The sequence below is a fragment of the Mirounga angustirostris genome, unplaced genomic scaffold (assembly GCF_029215605.1).
Source record: "Mirounga angustirostris isolate CCGP_5_RB_7025 unplaced genomic scaffold, mMirAng1.0.hap1 SCAF_3, whole genome shotgun sequence".
Classification (NCBI taxonomy): domain Eukaryota; kingdom Metazoa; phylum Chordata; class Mammalia; order Carnivora; family Phocidae; genus Mirounga; species Mirounga angustirostris.
Window position 1 is genome coordinate 54,767,553 of NW_026991711.1, and position 14,564 is coordinate 54,782,116.

A 14,564-nucleotide genomic window follows, 5' to 3' on the forward strand; every position below is an offset into this window, starting at 1 on the left:
TATAAGATAAACTTAAAGATCATAAACTGAGCACAATTTCACAGCTACCTCAAATCAAGTACCCTCTTAACAACTATAATTACTCCTCTTAGAAGGAAAACAAATGCTGGTATGAGTATATTCTAAGGTAAACTGTGTAGGAACAAATTTTCAAAAAAAGGTTCATTATACATTCTCAATAGACAACAATACAAGGCATCCTTTGGTAGGGCTGAGTTTTCACAAAAATACATGTTTTTCCTAACTTGTCATTTATTGGCAGAATTCTTTTTTTTTTTTTTCATTAATAATGGAGGATACAGTTAGGAATACAGAAATTAGGAATCTGGGTTCAAATCCCAATTTTGCACTTACTAGCTGTGCCTCTTGGACAATACTGATATCCCTGCGTCTGTTTACTCCCTCATTTGTAGAAAGGGAATCATAGAGACATAGAGTTAATATAAAGTGCCACATTGAGCCCTTAATAAATGGTAGTTATTATCATAACAATCTTTTTTTTTTTTAAAGATTTTATTTATTTATTTGACAGAGAGACAGAAGAGCACAAGCAGAGGGAATGGCAGAGGGAGAGGGAGAAGCAGGCTCTGCACCGAGCAGGGAGCCCAATGCGGGACTCAATCCCAGGACCCTGGGATCATGACCTGAGCCGAAGGCAGACGCTCAACCATTTGAGCCACCCAGGCGCCCCATAACAATTTCTAAATAATTTTCTAAACCAACATATTCGGTTAATATTTCTGCAATCCAAAGGTTCTTAATCCTCTTAGGGTCGCCATGATCCTTACAGAGTCTCGTTCCAAAAAATCATATATATACTCCAAATTTTGCAGAAAACCATGGATCAATTTCCAATGTGCAACCACAGAAGTCAGGCCTCGACAGTGTCATCACAGGCAAAACAGGTAGTTTCTGCCTCTGGCCCATCAGCCCCATGAGGATAATGAAGAGATGCCATGTTCCTTAGGCTCCCATTCACAGATGCCTTCCCTATATCCTGCTCCTATAGCACCTGACCACAGATGGCTTTTATTTATTTATTTTTTTTTATTTTAAAGATTTTATTTATTTATTTGACAGAGAAAGACACAGTGAGAGAGGGAACACAAGCAGGGGGGAAATGGGAGAGGGAGAAGCAGACTCCCTGCCGAGCAGGGAGCCCGATGCGGGACTCAATCCAGGGACTCCAGGATCATGACCTGAGCCGAAGGCAGTCGCTTAACCAACTGAGCCACCCAGGCGCCCACACAGATGGCTTTTAAATGATCATCTTAAGGTATTCACATTAGTGATGGGTCAGAATGACTTTTTCTTTTTTGAGATTTTATTTCTTTTAAAGATTTAATTTTTTTATTAGAGAGAGACGGAACAAATCGGGGAGAGGTGAAGAGGGAGAGGAAGAAGTAGACTCCCTGCTAAGCAGGAAGTCTGATGTGGGACTCAACCCCAGAACCCTGGGACCATGACCTGAGCCAAAGGCTGATGCTTAACCGACTGAGCCACACAGGTGCCCTAAGATTTTATTTTTTCTAGGTAATCTCTACACTCAACATGGGGCTAGATACTCACAAACCCAAGATCAAGTCTCATGCTCTACCAACTAAGCCAGCCAGATGCCCCTAGAATGACATTTACCTGATCAGATCAATAAGACTTCATTGAAAGTGATATATCTGGTATTTATACTACCCTACCTTTGAGGAAGTAGTTCCTTTACACTGTTGACAATCATTTAAAAGAAAAAGCTTATTTAATCAACATTGAAAAATACTTACACAAGGTATAATGTAAGTAAAGATGTAGCTACACATGGAGTAGAGAGATTAAGGAATAATTATAACTAAAAAGCTAACAGAGGAGAAATAGAATATTAAAAAATTATTCAATTAATCCAAAAGAAGGAAGAGGGGGCGCCTGAGTGGCTCAGTCAGTTAAGTGTCCAACTCTTGATCTCCACTCAGGTCTTGATCTCAGGGTCGTGAGTTCAAGCCCCTTCTTGGGGCTGGGCATGGAGGCTACAACAACAACAACAAAAAACAAACAAACAAAAGGCAAGGAACAAACAACAAAATAACAAAAAGGACATATTAAAAAAAAGCAAATAGGACAATGGTAGACTGAAACCCAACTATATTAGTAATTACTTTAAATGTAATTAAAAGATAAAGATTGTTGGCCTAGATAATAAAAAATAAGACCAAATTATATATTCTTTAAGAAATACTTTTAAATATATGGATACGAAGATATAAAAGGAAAGGGTTGAAAATGCTTTCCTTTCCCCACTGCACCATATTGCCACCAGCCATAAGTCAGGTGACTGTTTACCAGAGGATCTTTTGTGGACTGTATTCTGTTCTGTTTACCTATCCTTGGGCAATGCTACACTACCTTCATCTCTTTCTTAGCTGTCTAGATCCTTTGGATTCTCATATAAATTTTAAAGCTTATCAATACTAACTGCTTCCACCACCCTACAAAACAAAACTTACTGGCATTTTGATAGGGATAAATTTGGAGAGAAAATCATATAGCGTCTTCTAGCCATGAACAATAAGCTCCACTTATTTAGGCCTTTATTTTTGAGCAACATTTCACAATTTTTAGTATAGAGGTCTTACAAGTCTTTCATTAGATGTATCCTAGGTATTTGATGTTTTGATGCTATCAAAAATAGTATCTCCTGAATTTTCATTTCCTAATTACTGTTAGCATGTAAAAATACAACTAATTTTTTAAAATATTGATTTTATATGTATTCAGCACCCTCACTAAGTTCACTTTATTAACTCTCATTATAGATTTGTTTGGATATGTTTTTATACACACAATCATGTCAACTTTTAACAACTGACCGTTACTTCTTCCTTTTCAGATTTTATATGTCCAACTTTTTTTTTTTTTGGCTTTATTATACTGTCCAAGACCTCCATTATAATGTTGAATAAAAGTGGTAATAGTGGCCATCTCTGTCTTATTCTCAATCTCAGGGGGGAAAACAATCAGTATTTCACTACTAAGTATAATCTGGCTATAGGTTGTTTGTAGATATCTTTTATTAGATTAAGGGAATTATCTTTTATTCCTAGTTTGTCAAAAGTTTTTTTCACAACTGTATATTGAATTTCATCAAAAATTTTTTGTTATTTATTAAGATAACCATATCATTTTACTCTATTTTGTTCACGTGATGAATAACTTTTGATTTTCAAATACCAAACTAACCTTGCTCCTGGAATAAATCCCACTTGGTAATGATGTATATATACTTTTTTCCTACTTCCAGACTGATTTGCTAACATTTTGTTTAGGACTTTTGTGTCTCTGCTCAACAGATATTTGCTTCTGATTTTCCCTTATTGTAATGTCAGGTTTTGTTATCTAGACTATACTGGACTCTTAAAATGTGTTGGAGGGGCGCCTGGGTGGCTCAGTTGGTTAAGCTTCCAAATCTTGATTTCAGCTCAGGTCATGATCTTGGGGTTGTGAGATCGAGCCCCAGGTCGGGCTCTGCATTGGGTGTGGAGCCTGCTTGAGATTCTCCCTCTCCCTCTGTCCCATCCCTCCCCCGCCCCCGCTCTTTCTCTCTCAAAAGAAAAAATTTTTTAAATTTAAAATGAGTTGGAAAGTGTTCCCTTATTTTCTACTTGCTGGAAAACTTTTTGTAAGACTGACATTTGTTCTTTATAAATGTACAGAATTTTTTGTAAAAAAGTTTTTAATTACGGATTTAGTTTTGCTAACAAATATAAAACTATTCTGATTTTTGGAGTCAGTTTTAATAAGTTACATTTTAAATGTACTGCTTAAAATAAAATAAGTAAATAAATGTCTAATTTCTAAGCATTGGAGTTTTTTTAGCTATCTTTTTGTTATTGATTTTTAGCTTATTTTTATATTGGTCAAAACAAAATTGTTTTGTATTGTTTCAATCCTTTGGAATTTATTGATATTTGTTTTGTGATCTGCTTGATACAATGTATATTCTTTGTGTAAACAAAAAGTTGTTGGGAATATAAATATTCTAGATTAGACTGGTTGTATTCAAATCTTCTAAAATCCTATAGATCACTTTCTAATAAATACAGGGAAAGGTGTGTTAAAAATCTTCAACTCTGTGAATTTATCTAGTTCTCCTTTGAGGCAGTCAATAATTTTTGCTTTATGTATTTTAAAGTTATGTTATCAGCTGCACATAGATTTACAGCTTATTCTGTCTTCCTGTTGCTTCCTGTTCCTTTTAATATTACAAAATATCCATATGGGGGCGCCTGGGTGGCTCAGTCATTAAGCATCTGCCTTCAGCTCAAGTCATGATCCCAGCGTCCTGGAATAGAGCCCCGTGTCAGGCTTCCTGCTCAACGGGAAGCCTGCTTCTCCCTCTCCCACTCCCCCTGCTTGTGTTCCCTCTCTCGCTGCCCCTCTCTCTGTGAAATAAATAAAACCTTAAATAAAATATTCATATGTAACTCCAGTAACACTTCTTTCTTTAACATCTACTTTGTCTGATATTAATACCATGTATCAGGTTACTTTTGTTTGCATGGTATAGCAAAATTGGTGCTGGATTAACCACAGTTCATATGGGGAGGGGAGAAGAACCTTAATCCCTATGTTGTATATAAAAATTAATTCAAGACACAAATGTGAATAGTAAAGAAATAAATCTAAAAGAAAACACAGAAGAATAGCTTCATGACCTTGCTGTAAGCAAAGATTTCTTAAGCAGACCATAAACAGCACTGGTTATGAATTGGACTTCATGAAAATTAAGAACTTTTATTATCAAAAGACACCATTAGGGACCTCTGTTTAAGGCCAAAATAAAGTAACAGGGACTAGATTTATTCTCCCACCTCAAACAACCAAAAATCTAGGCAAAACACAGAAACAACAGTTTTTAAGACACTGGACATCAGGTAACAAGAGCAGTGAATGTGGGGAAAATAAGAAATAAATGAGCAGTGAGCCCTATGACTACCCTATCCTACTGCCTTAGAAGGTTTCAGATCGCAGTGCAGCAAGAGAACCTTGCATCTGGCAGACTCCCTGAATTGAGAAAACAGAGTTAAGATCCTAGAGAAACCAAGATACCACTGTTTTTAAGTAATTTAGCTGTGTTCCTAGGAAAAAGTTCAAGAATATTTATTGAAATATGAAAATACCCAACAAGATAAAGTTCCTAATGTCTACTACCCAATAAAAAATTACCAGGCATGCAAAAAAGGCAGGAAAATATGACCCATGGTGAAGAGAAAAATCAATCAAAATGAATCTAGAACTGACACAAGTATTAGAATTAGCAAAAAAAGACATTAAAAGCTATTATAACTATACTCCAAAATGTTCAAAAGATTTAAAATAGAGACATGGAAGATATTTTTAAAAGATCCAAGTCAAACTTAAGATGAAAACCACAATGTTTGTGGTAAAAGATGCAAAATATACACCAAGACATTAATGGAAGATTAGATACTGCCTAAGAAAAGATTAATGAACATAAAGGCATAGCAACAGAAACTATCCAAAATGAGACAAAGAGAAAAAATAATTTTAAAAAGTGAAAAGAGCATCAGGAAGCTAAGGAACAACTTCAAGCAGCCTAATATGCATTTAAATGGAGTCTCTGAAGGACAGAGAAAGAAAAAAATATTTTAAGAAATAATGGTCAAAGTTTTTCCAAAATTGATAAAAACTATAAACCCATAAACCAAGAATTTCAACAAATCCCAAGCACAAGAAAGATGAAGAAAATAATACAAAGGCACATTATAAAATTGTTTAAGCCAGCAATAAAGAAATATTAAAAGGAGCTAGTGAAAAAAAGCATTTTATATATAGGAACAAAATAATGATAACAGCAGATTTCTCTGGAAACAATGCAAGTGAAAACACAATGGAGCAAAATCCTTAAATTAAAAAAAAAAAAAACTAAACTAAAACTAAACAAAACAACCTGTTAGTGTAGAATTGCATAACCAGCAAAAATATCTTTCAAAAAGAAAAAAGACGGTCTTTTTAGACCTCCAGCAGATCCTCACTACAAGAAATGCCAAAGAAAAACTTTCCTTTTAGGCAAAAGGAAAATGCTATCAGATGGTGGATCAACACTAAAGAATGAAGTGTACCAGAAATGGTAACTGTAAGTATCTCAGCCTTCAGCCAGGCTAGATTAGCCATCAGCTAACCAACCCCCAGCTATGACTGAGCCTTGTCAAGATCAGCAGATATGTCTAACTGAACCCCACATGACCCCAGATGTCGGAACAATTAATACTTACTACTATATGGGGGGGGGAAGGACACCCATTAAGAGTAAAGAGGCAAGTCACAAACTGTGAGGGTATATTTGCAATATATCTATCTACTCAAGAAAGGATTTGTGTCTAAGTAAATCACTCCTACAAATCAAGAAAAGCAACCCAATTAAAAACTGGTCAAAAACTTGAACTGGCACTTCACAAGGAAATATCAAAATGGCTGATAAGCATATAAAAAGGTGTCCAACTGGGCGCCTGGGTGGCTCAGTTGGTTGAGCGAGTGCCTTCAGCTCAGGTCATGATCCTGGAGTCCAGGGATCGTCGGGCTCCCTGCTGGGCGGGGAGTCTGCTTCTCCCTCTGACCCTCCCCCCCTCATGCTCTCTCTATCTCATTCTCTCTCTCAAATAAATAAATAAATAAAATCTTTTAAAAAATTAAAAAATAAAAAATAAAAAGGTGTCCAACATCATTAGTCAAGAGGGAAATGGGAGGACATAAGGAAAAGGTGTAACCAAGCATGAACCAAAGACAGAGCAATTAGATGCACAATCAGTAGGAGCATAAACTGGTACAACTTTTACGGAAAATCGTTTGGCTTTATCTATTAGAACTAAATATATAGAGGCCAATGATTCAGCATATATATATGACCAGTGAAAACGAGTACTTATGTCCCCAAAAGACATGTAAAAAATTGTCCATTGCAGCTTTATTCATAATAACCCAAACTGGAAACAACCCAAATGTCCAACAATAGAATGGATATCCTCACAAATGAGTTCTACACAACAATAAGAATGAACAGTTTAGAGCTACACACAATATGGGTGAATACCACAAAACAATTCCAAACCATAGAAATCACACACCAAAGAATACACATCATATGATTCTATTTATATATGGTTCCAAAAGCACGAAAGATAAATCTATGATTACAGAAATCAGAAAAGAGGTCATCTTTGTGGGGAGGCAATGAACTAGGGAGAGCTTAAGAAAAATTTATAAGGTGAAGATGTTTTGAATGTTATTAATCTGTGTGGAGGTTACATGGGTGTGTAGGTGTGTATATGTGTATAAATTTGAATTGTACATTTGAGATTTGTATCTTTCATTTATATTAAAAATAAACTTCAGGAAAAAAATGGAAAAAATTCTGAAAAAAATTCTATGAAGGTGAGGGATTGGGGAAAATAGGGTGTCTTACACACTGCTGGTGGGAGAGTTAACTATGATAGATATTTGGCAATTAGCCATTAATATTACAAATACAAATATATATGGGGTGCCCAGATGGCTCAGTCAGTTAAGCTTCCAACTCTTGACTGCAGCTCAGGTCATGGTCTCAGGGTCGTGGGACCGAGCCTCAAGTCAGACTCCACGCTCAGTGGGGAGTCTGCTTGGGATTCTCTTCCTCTCCCCCTCCCTTTGCCCCTCCCTGCCATGCTCTCTCTCCCTCTCTAATAAATAAATAAATATTTAAAAAAAAAAAAACAAAAAAACAGGGGCCCCTGGGTGCCTCAGTCGTTAAGCATCTGCCTTCGGCTCAGTGTTGAGCCCCACATCGGGCTCCCTGCTCTGCGGGAAGCCTGCTTCTCCCTCTCCCACTCCCCCTGCTTGTGTTCCCTCTCTCGCTGTGTCTCTCTCTGTCAAATAAATAAATTTTTTTTTTTTAAAGATTTTATTTATTTATTTGAGAGAGAGAATGAGAGATAGAGAGCATGAGAGGGAGGAGGGTCAGAGGAGAAGCAGACTCCCTGCTGAGCAGGAAGCTCGATGCGGGACTCGATCCCGGGACTCCAGGATCATGACCTGAGCCGAAGGCAGTCGCTTAACCAACTGAGCCACCCAGGTGCCCTGTCAAATAAATAAATTAAAAAAATAAAATAAATTTAAAAATCAAAAAATAAATTTAAATTTATTTTTAAAAAAACAAAACAAATATACATATTATCTTTTGACTCAGCAAATCCACTTCTCGAAATCCAACCTCAGGAATACTTGCATATGTGTAAAATGTATGTACAGGGCAGTAATGGCAAATTTTTATTAGTAAAAGACTGGTAAGAACTTAAGTATCTGTCAATAGGAAATTGGTTAAAAAAAAAAACCAACCAACCCTGTGGGACACCCTTAGGGTTCTACACATCCTTGAAGAATGAGAAGGCTAGTTATGCATTACTATCTCTAAGTATATCATTTGGCTAAAAAGAGCAAAGTATAGAATAGTGTCAAAAAGGAAAAAAAAGACTATTATCTTATGTGCTATATACAAATGAAGTATCTCTGGAAGGATAAAATGGGTTGTCTCTGGGGAGGAGAACTGTTTAGTTAGGAGACAAAGACAAAAGATTTATTGTATCTTTTTGAAAACCACATGAATATAGGGTACTACTTATTTAAAAATATAATTTAAAGAAATTTTGAAGTAAAAAACATTATACAAGCAAAGATTTTAGAATTAGGAGTGCAGAAATTTTAAGATTTTGTTTGGTACATGTTCTTGTTTATTATCTGTAAGAATACTTGTTTGAAATAAGCATGAAGAATGCAAGCAATTTTAAGGAACTTACCCATACTGTGTCGTTGTCAAAACTGCTCCTCTCTTTTCCTTTTCAAGTTTTAACTTTTTCTTTCTTTCGATATTGGCCAGAGTTGGGTAGTTTCTAGGAAACAATAAAAGTCAATTATAAAAGGGCTTTTAGAATACAAATTTAATTATGCAATCAAGCAATTACTGCATTTAGCAACTTTTGTTTAATTAATGACTAATACAATAAATCATTTTAAAACTTTAATACTTTCTAGAATTTTTTTAAGGGGAAAAAAGTTGACTGTGCCAATACTACTCAAAATGTAGACCAGCTGTCAGTCTGCAAACTTTGCCACCAGTCTATGAGTAGGTAAGGAGCTTACACTAGAATTTGAATCAAATATCATAAAATGTGCTCAAACCGATATAGTTCATTTATTTGCCATATACCCATAAATACTATTTAAAAAAAGTAAGTCTATGCAAATACTTATGCAAATACATACTAGGTACACCCAAAGTTACCAAAATGAGGAAGAAAAAGTTCTCAAAAAAGGTAGTCTAGTAGAAGAATGAGAAAAGCACACAAATAACTATAGAGTATAAAGATGAGGTGGGAAGAAAAGATCATATCTAGCTGGAGAAGTCCAGAAATCCAAAAAGAAAGATGAAAGAAGGTGATCTTACATGGTGTTAATAAACAGAAATTAGATGTTAAAGCTTCAGGGTTCTAAGTAGAGCAAACAACGCAAACAAACCAAGGCCTCAGAAGGTGTGCAAGATATCCAGGGAATGGCAAGTGGTTCGTTTTGTATAGTTACAAGCAATCAGACAGAAAGGGAGGCTAAGGCCATTAAATAATGTGCTTTGAATACCAGATTAGAAATTTTATATTTAATTCAGTGACAATTGGGAGCCACTGAAAGTTATGAACAGGGAGAGATACGTACAAGGCAGTGATTAAGATTAAATCTGACAACAGTGTGCAAGGTGAACTGCTCTGACAAAGCTTTCTTTGTTCCTTGGCACAGATGTATGGAGATGTGAGCACCAAACTGGCGGTAAGGGGAAGAGATCCTAGGAGTATGAAAGTACAAACGGAGGGGAAACATAGGCAGCCCTCTACCACTAAGCTCGGCTAGTCATCAGAGTAAATTTTAAGAAACACCAGCAAATTGTGTTCTGCCATTGTTTCTAGGACATTGTTCCCCCCTCCCTTTTTTTTTTCTTTTTTTAACATCTGCATCAATGACTTGAATAGCACAGACAATATGAAGCCTTTGGGTTGGCCACACTGGAAGATAAGCATGGAAATGACACTGAGTAAGAGGTGAAGTAATTAGAAAAAGAGGCAATGAATTTCAATGAGGACAGTGCAAAGCAATCTAGCCAAGATCTATCCAGCCAAGAAAAGTAAACTCCATAAATAAAAGATGATGAATGTACAAGCTATAAATAAACATAAGAGGGAAAGATCAAGGTCATAAGAGATAAAAATCTGACAGCCAGTCAGCACCATATGACTGGACTTCTGGAAAGCAAACATCATCTAAGGTTATGTGAAATGGAGTCTGGCCCATGTACAAGTGTGAAATCTTCCTCTGGTAGTACTCGAAAGGGGTCAGAAACTCTCAGGGCACTGTGTTCAGTTTTGTGCTTCTAAACTGAAAAGGAATGTTAAGGAAAAATAAAACTTGGATGGGATTCAGAAGAGACTCAAAGATGATTAACAGGCTGAAAACTAAAACCTCTGAGGAAAGATGAAAGGAACTGGAACTATTTGCAGCCTCTAAAAGAGGAAGAGAAGTGACAGTAAATGCTCTTACAGAAAGGATGGTAGCCAGCTGGTCTCAATCTGAAGACAGAAATATGCAGGAGCAGAAATGGTGAGAAAATCAGTGATGACTTTCACAGGCCCCGCGCTGTCTAGGCATATAACTCACAGCTACTCAAATACCCTTCACATCTCTGAAATGCACATATTCTTACTACTGGGTCTCTTCAACATTTTTCTTCTGAGTATTGCAGACCCTTAACATGTTGAGCCATATACTGAACAATAAAGATGTGGTACTAGAGTGTACCATGTACAAGCGAGCAGATGCTACCTAAGTGTGTCCCAAAGGTAAAAAATGTCAATGTTTGTCATAGCAAGTAGATTTTACATGAGATCTGAGAAAGAATTCCTTAAATAAGATATCAAAGATGTTGTGCAATCTCCTTTGGTGGAAGTTTTTTCAAACAGCTCACTTTCTCTTTCTGGCAGATCAAAGTAACACTTCCTGAAAGGTAAGGGATCTTTCAATATCCCTTGCAAAGCTAGAAGATGCCATTTTTCAGTGCTTAAAATAAAACCCTCTTCCAAAATGTATACCATTCTTATTTACACAGAACCTAGAGACTAAAAACTAGGAAAAACAAAGGTACTAGAAAAAAAATGATCCAAAAAAAAAGGAAACCAGAAACACAAAACCTTGTTACACATTAAAAAAAAAAAAAAAAAAAAAATCAGAAAGCCCCCTCCAGCAACATGATACTGAAATACAAGAATAAGGGAAAGTCTGGAGCTTTGATAAACAAAAAAATGAAACGCAGTTAAAGTTCCTAAAGTACACGTGAAATGAATCCAAAGACTGCTGAGAAAAAAATCACAAACTGTCTTACGTTACACAATTACATACAGATGAAACTTAGTCCAGTGTCTCCTGTTAGAGAATGGGTATTATGAACTTATAAAGCCTGTGACAAGTGCTATTTTCACAGTTGGTTTCTCTGCTTTTACCTGCTAAAATCACTTTTTTCCCTATACTTCCATCTTTCCCCAATACTCCACGAGGAACTGGCCCTGAAACTGTATGTCTCTTCTCCTTCTCCTCCTTTCATGTCTTCCCTACTCTTTGCCCTCCCCTTGCCTAAGCCTTAAGTCTGCAGTGACAATCCTTAAGCACTACCATCAATAAATAGGCAAAACTGTGCCAAATCTGACCCTTGCACATATCATTTTGGTTACATTATCGACTCTCCCTCTCAAATCACCACCCACTTATTGACTTTTCCCCTAAGCCTATTCGCTATAAAAACACAATTCCTCTTTATTGGCACTGACCCACAACTGCTTCAACACAAGCCATACCACTGTATTTTTATTTCAAAGTCTTTCTGAACTTCAAAAAGACATAGCATTTTTTAGAAGCCAACCCCCTCTGTCGGAATTCTGAAAGAAATGGAGATACAGTTTAGAAGGATTTCCTCAGCACCACAGTAACCATTGAAATATAGATCACAAAACTACTCCACCTAGTGGACTCACAATCTATGTAAAATATGTTTCAATGTTTCTAGCAAACTTCTACCAGTATTTTCTATAATGCCCAATCATACAGCATTTGTACCTCACAGATCTGGAATTAAGAAAGAATCACTTCTCGGGTGCCTGGGTGTCTCAGTTGGTTAAGCGACTGCCTTCGGCTCAGGTCATGATCCTGGAGTCCCGGGATCGAGTCCTGCATCGGGCTCCCTGCTCCGCGGGGAGCCTGCTTCTCCCTCTGACCTTCCTCCCTCTCATGCTCTCTGTCTCTCATTCTCTCTCTCAAATAAATAAATCAAATCTTAAAAAAAAAAAAAAGAAAGAATCACTTTTGGCAGGGTGAGGTGGAGTGAGGGGTGAGGGGTGGGTTGAAAGTTCTTATTAGAAAGCCTTAAAGTTTTTAATTAAACACAGTGGGCATCTCTGGGTTTGGCTAGATAAAGGAATAAGAGCAAAGATGTGCCTTCCTTAAAGGACAATATACCAAGTAAATCTTTAGCATTTTCTTCCAACTCTAAAATTCTTGCTGTATTAAAGTCTTTTACAAGGTTTTCTAACATAACAATTACATAAAGATCTTATCTTTCCTGCATATTAAAGAATACAGTGCCTTCCTCAGAAAGAATGTGGCCCTCAAAAGAAAATTCAAGACATAAGGACTATTCTGCCACATCAACATTAAATTTGTTCTTTTCAGGCCTTCAAAGAACATTTTTTTTTAAATTCAGAACGATAGAAATTTATAAAGTAAATATATTTTTATAATAGGTTTTTTAGAAACTGCTAGTGGAGAGAATGTTAATGTATTCTTGAGAAATGTATCAAATGTGCCAAGAGAAACGTTTCCCATACTTTTATTAACAAAGTACATTTATAGAAATAATGTATGAGCATGTTACAGCAAAAGAACTTCAGAAACAAGATATGGAATAACCTCAGATGAATCAGCAAGCGCCAAGCGATAATTTCAGAACACCGTATTAACAAGGCTATATCACAGGGACCAATACACTTCATCCCAAATAGTCATCCTCACACAATTTCCTCATTCTCTCTAACCATCTCTAAATTTCACAAAACTGTAATTTCATTTATTCACTTCAAAGGTTTTGCCCATTCCTCTTCCGAGACATTTCTGTCCACTATCACAGTATACCTTCAGTCTACATTCTAGAAACTTGAACTACACTCTATCCTATCCCTTGTGTCCTCACCTATCTTACATAAAAATCATCACCAATAAGCATATTAAACACTTGCTCAAGTTTATTCCTTTTTCAAGACAGACCTGCTTCCAAATACCACTTAAAGAGTTTTGAAATACAGGGGCGCCTGGGTGGCTCAGTCGTTGAGCGTCTGCCTTTGGCTCAGGTCATGATCCCAGGGTCCTGGGACTGAGCCCCGCATCGGGCTCCCTGCTCCTCGGGAAGCCTGCTTCTCCTCTCCCTCTGCCATTCTCTCCACTTGTGCTCTCTGGCTCTATCTCTCTGTCAAATAAATAAATAAAATCTTAAAAAAAAAAAATCTTTTTAAAAGAGTTTTGAAATACAATGAGCTTTAAACTCTGCCACCAAGCACTGAGGCAAACTACTAACTGCCTGTTATCCCCCCTTTCCTTAACAATTTTGTTTGCGGGGCACCTGGGCGACTGCCTTCGGCTCAGGTCATGATCCTGGAGTCCCTGGATCGAGTCCTGCGTTGGGCTCCCTGCTCAGCAGGGAGTCTGCTTCTCCCTCTGACCTCCCCCCTCTCATGTGCTCTCTGTCTCTCATTCTCTCTCTCTCAAATATATAAATAAAATCTTAAAAAAAAAAAAAAAACCAATTTTGTTTGCGGATATTCCATCAACTCTGTTGTCACTAAAGGTGGTCAAGCAACCCACTTGTAGCCAATGAGAGCTACATGGAAGTCTCCCGATTGGATATAAAAAATAAAGCTATTGTTGTCCCAATGAAAAGAGGCGATTTCAGCTTTGTGTGCCTTTTGCCTTTTTCTCATCGTCCTGCCTAGAATGAGGGCTTAATATTTGGATATGCAGGAACCTCCTGGTGGACATGAAGATGAAAGCCACCTACTAACAAGCAACAAGCAAGAAAATGTGCCTGATACAGTAGCCCAGGACTTTTTTCTATCTGGGAAAAATAGCCCTCTTTGTGCTAAGCTAAGGTAGTAAAGGTCGCTGTTCCATTTACTGAAACAGGATCCTAACTGATGCAAGCACCACTGCATCCTAGCCATCCTCTTTAATCAGAATGCTGTCCAAGCCCTACTAGGCATATCTTGATTTAAAAACTTGCCTCCTAAAAGCAGTTTCTTATGAAGTTAACCATATGCTTCTTATAAAGTTATACTTATTATATGACAAAACAATCCCACTCCCAGCTATTTACCCAAGTCAAAAAAAAAAAGTATAAACAAAACAAAAGCCTGTATATAATGTTTACAAAGGCTTCACTCACATTC

At 36.9% G+C, this 14,564-nt stretch overlaps 1 protein-coding gene across 1 annotated transcript in view; it reads right to left on the minus strand.

Annotated features, from left to right (window-relative positions):
• NUFIP1 (nuclear FMR1 interacting protein 1) overlaps nt 1-14,564 on the minus strand; it is a 49,587-nt gene that overhangs the window by 20,908 nt on the left and 14,115 nt on the right. The window contains exon 6 of the mRNA XM_045869482.3: nt 8,835-8,927. Coding sequence (XP_045725438.1) covers nt 8,835-8,927 — 93 coding nt within the window. The remainder of the gene's footprint in view (nt 1-8,834; nt 8,928-14,564) is intronic.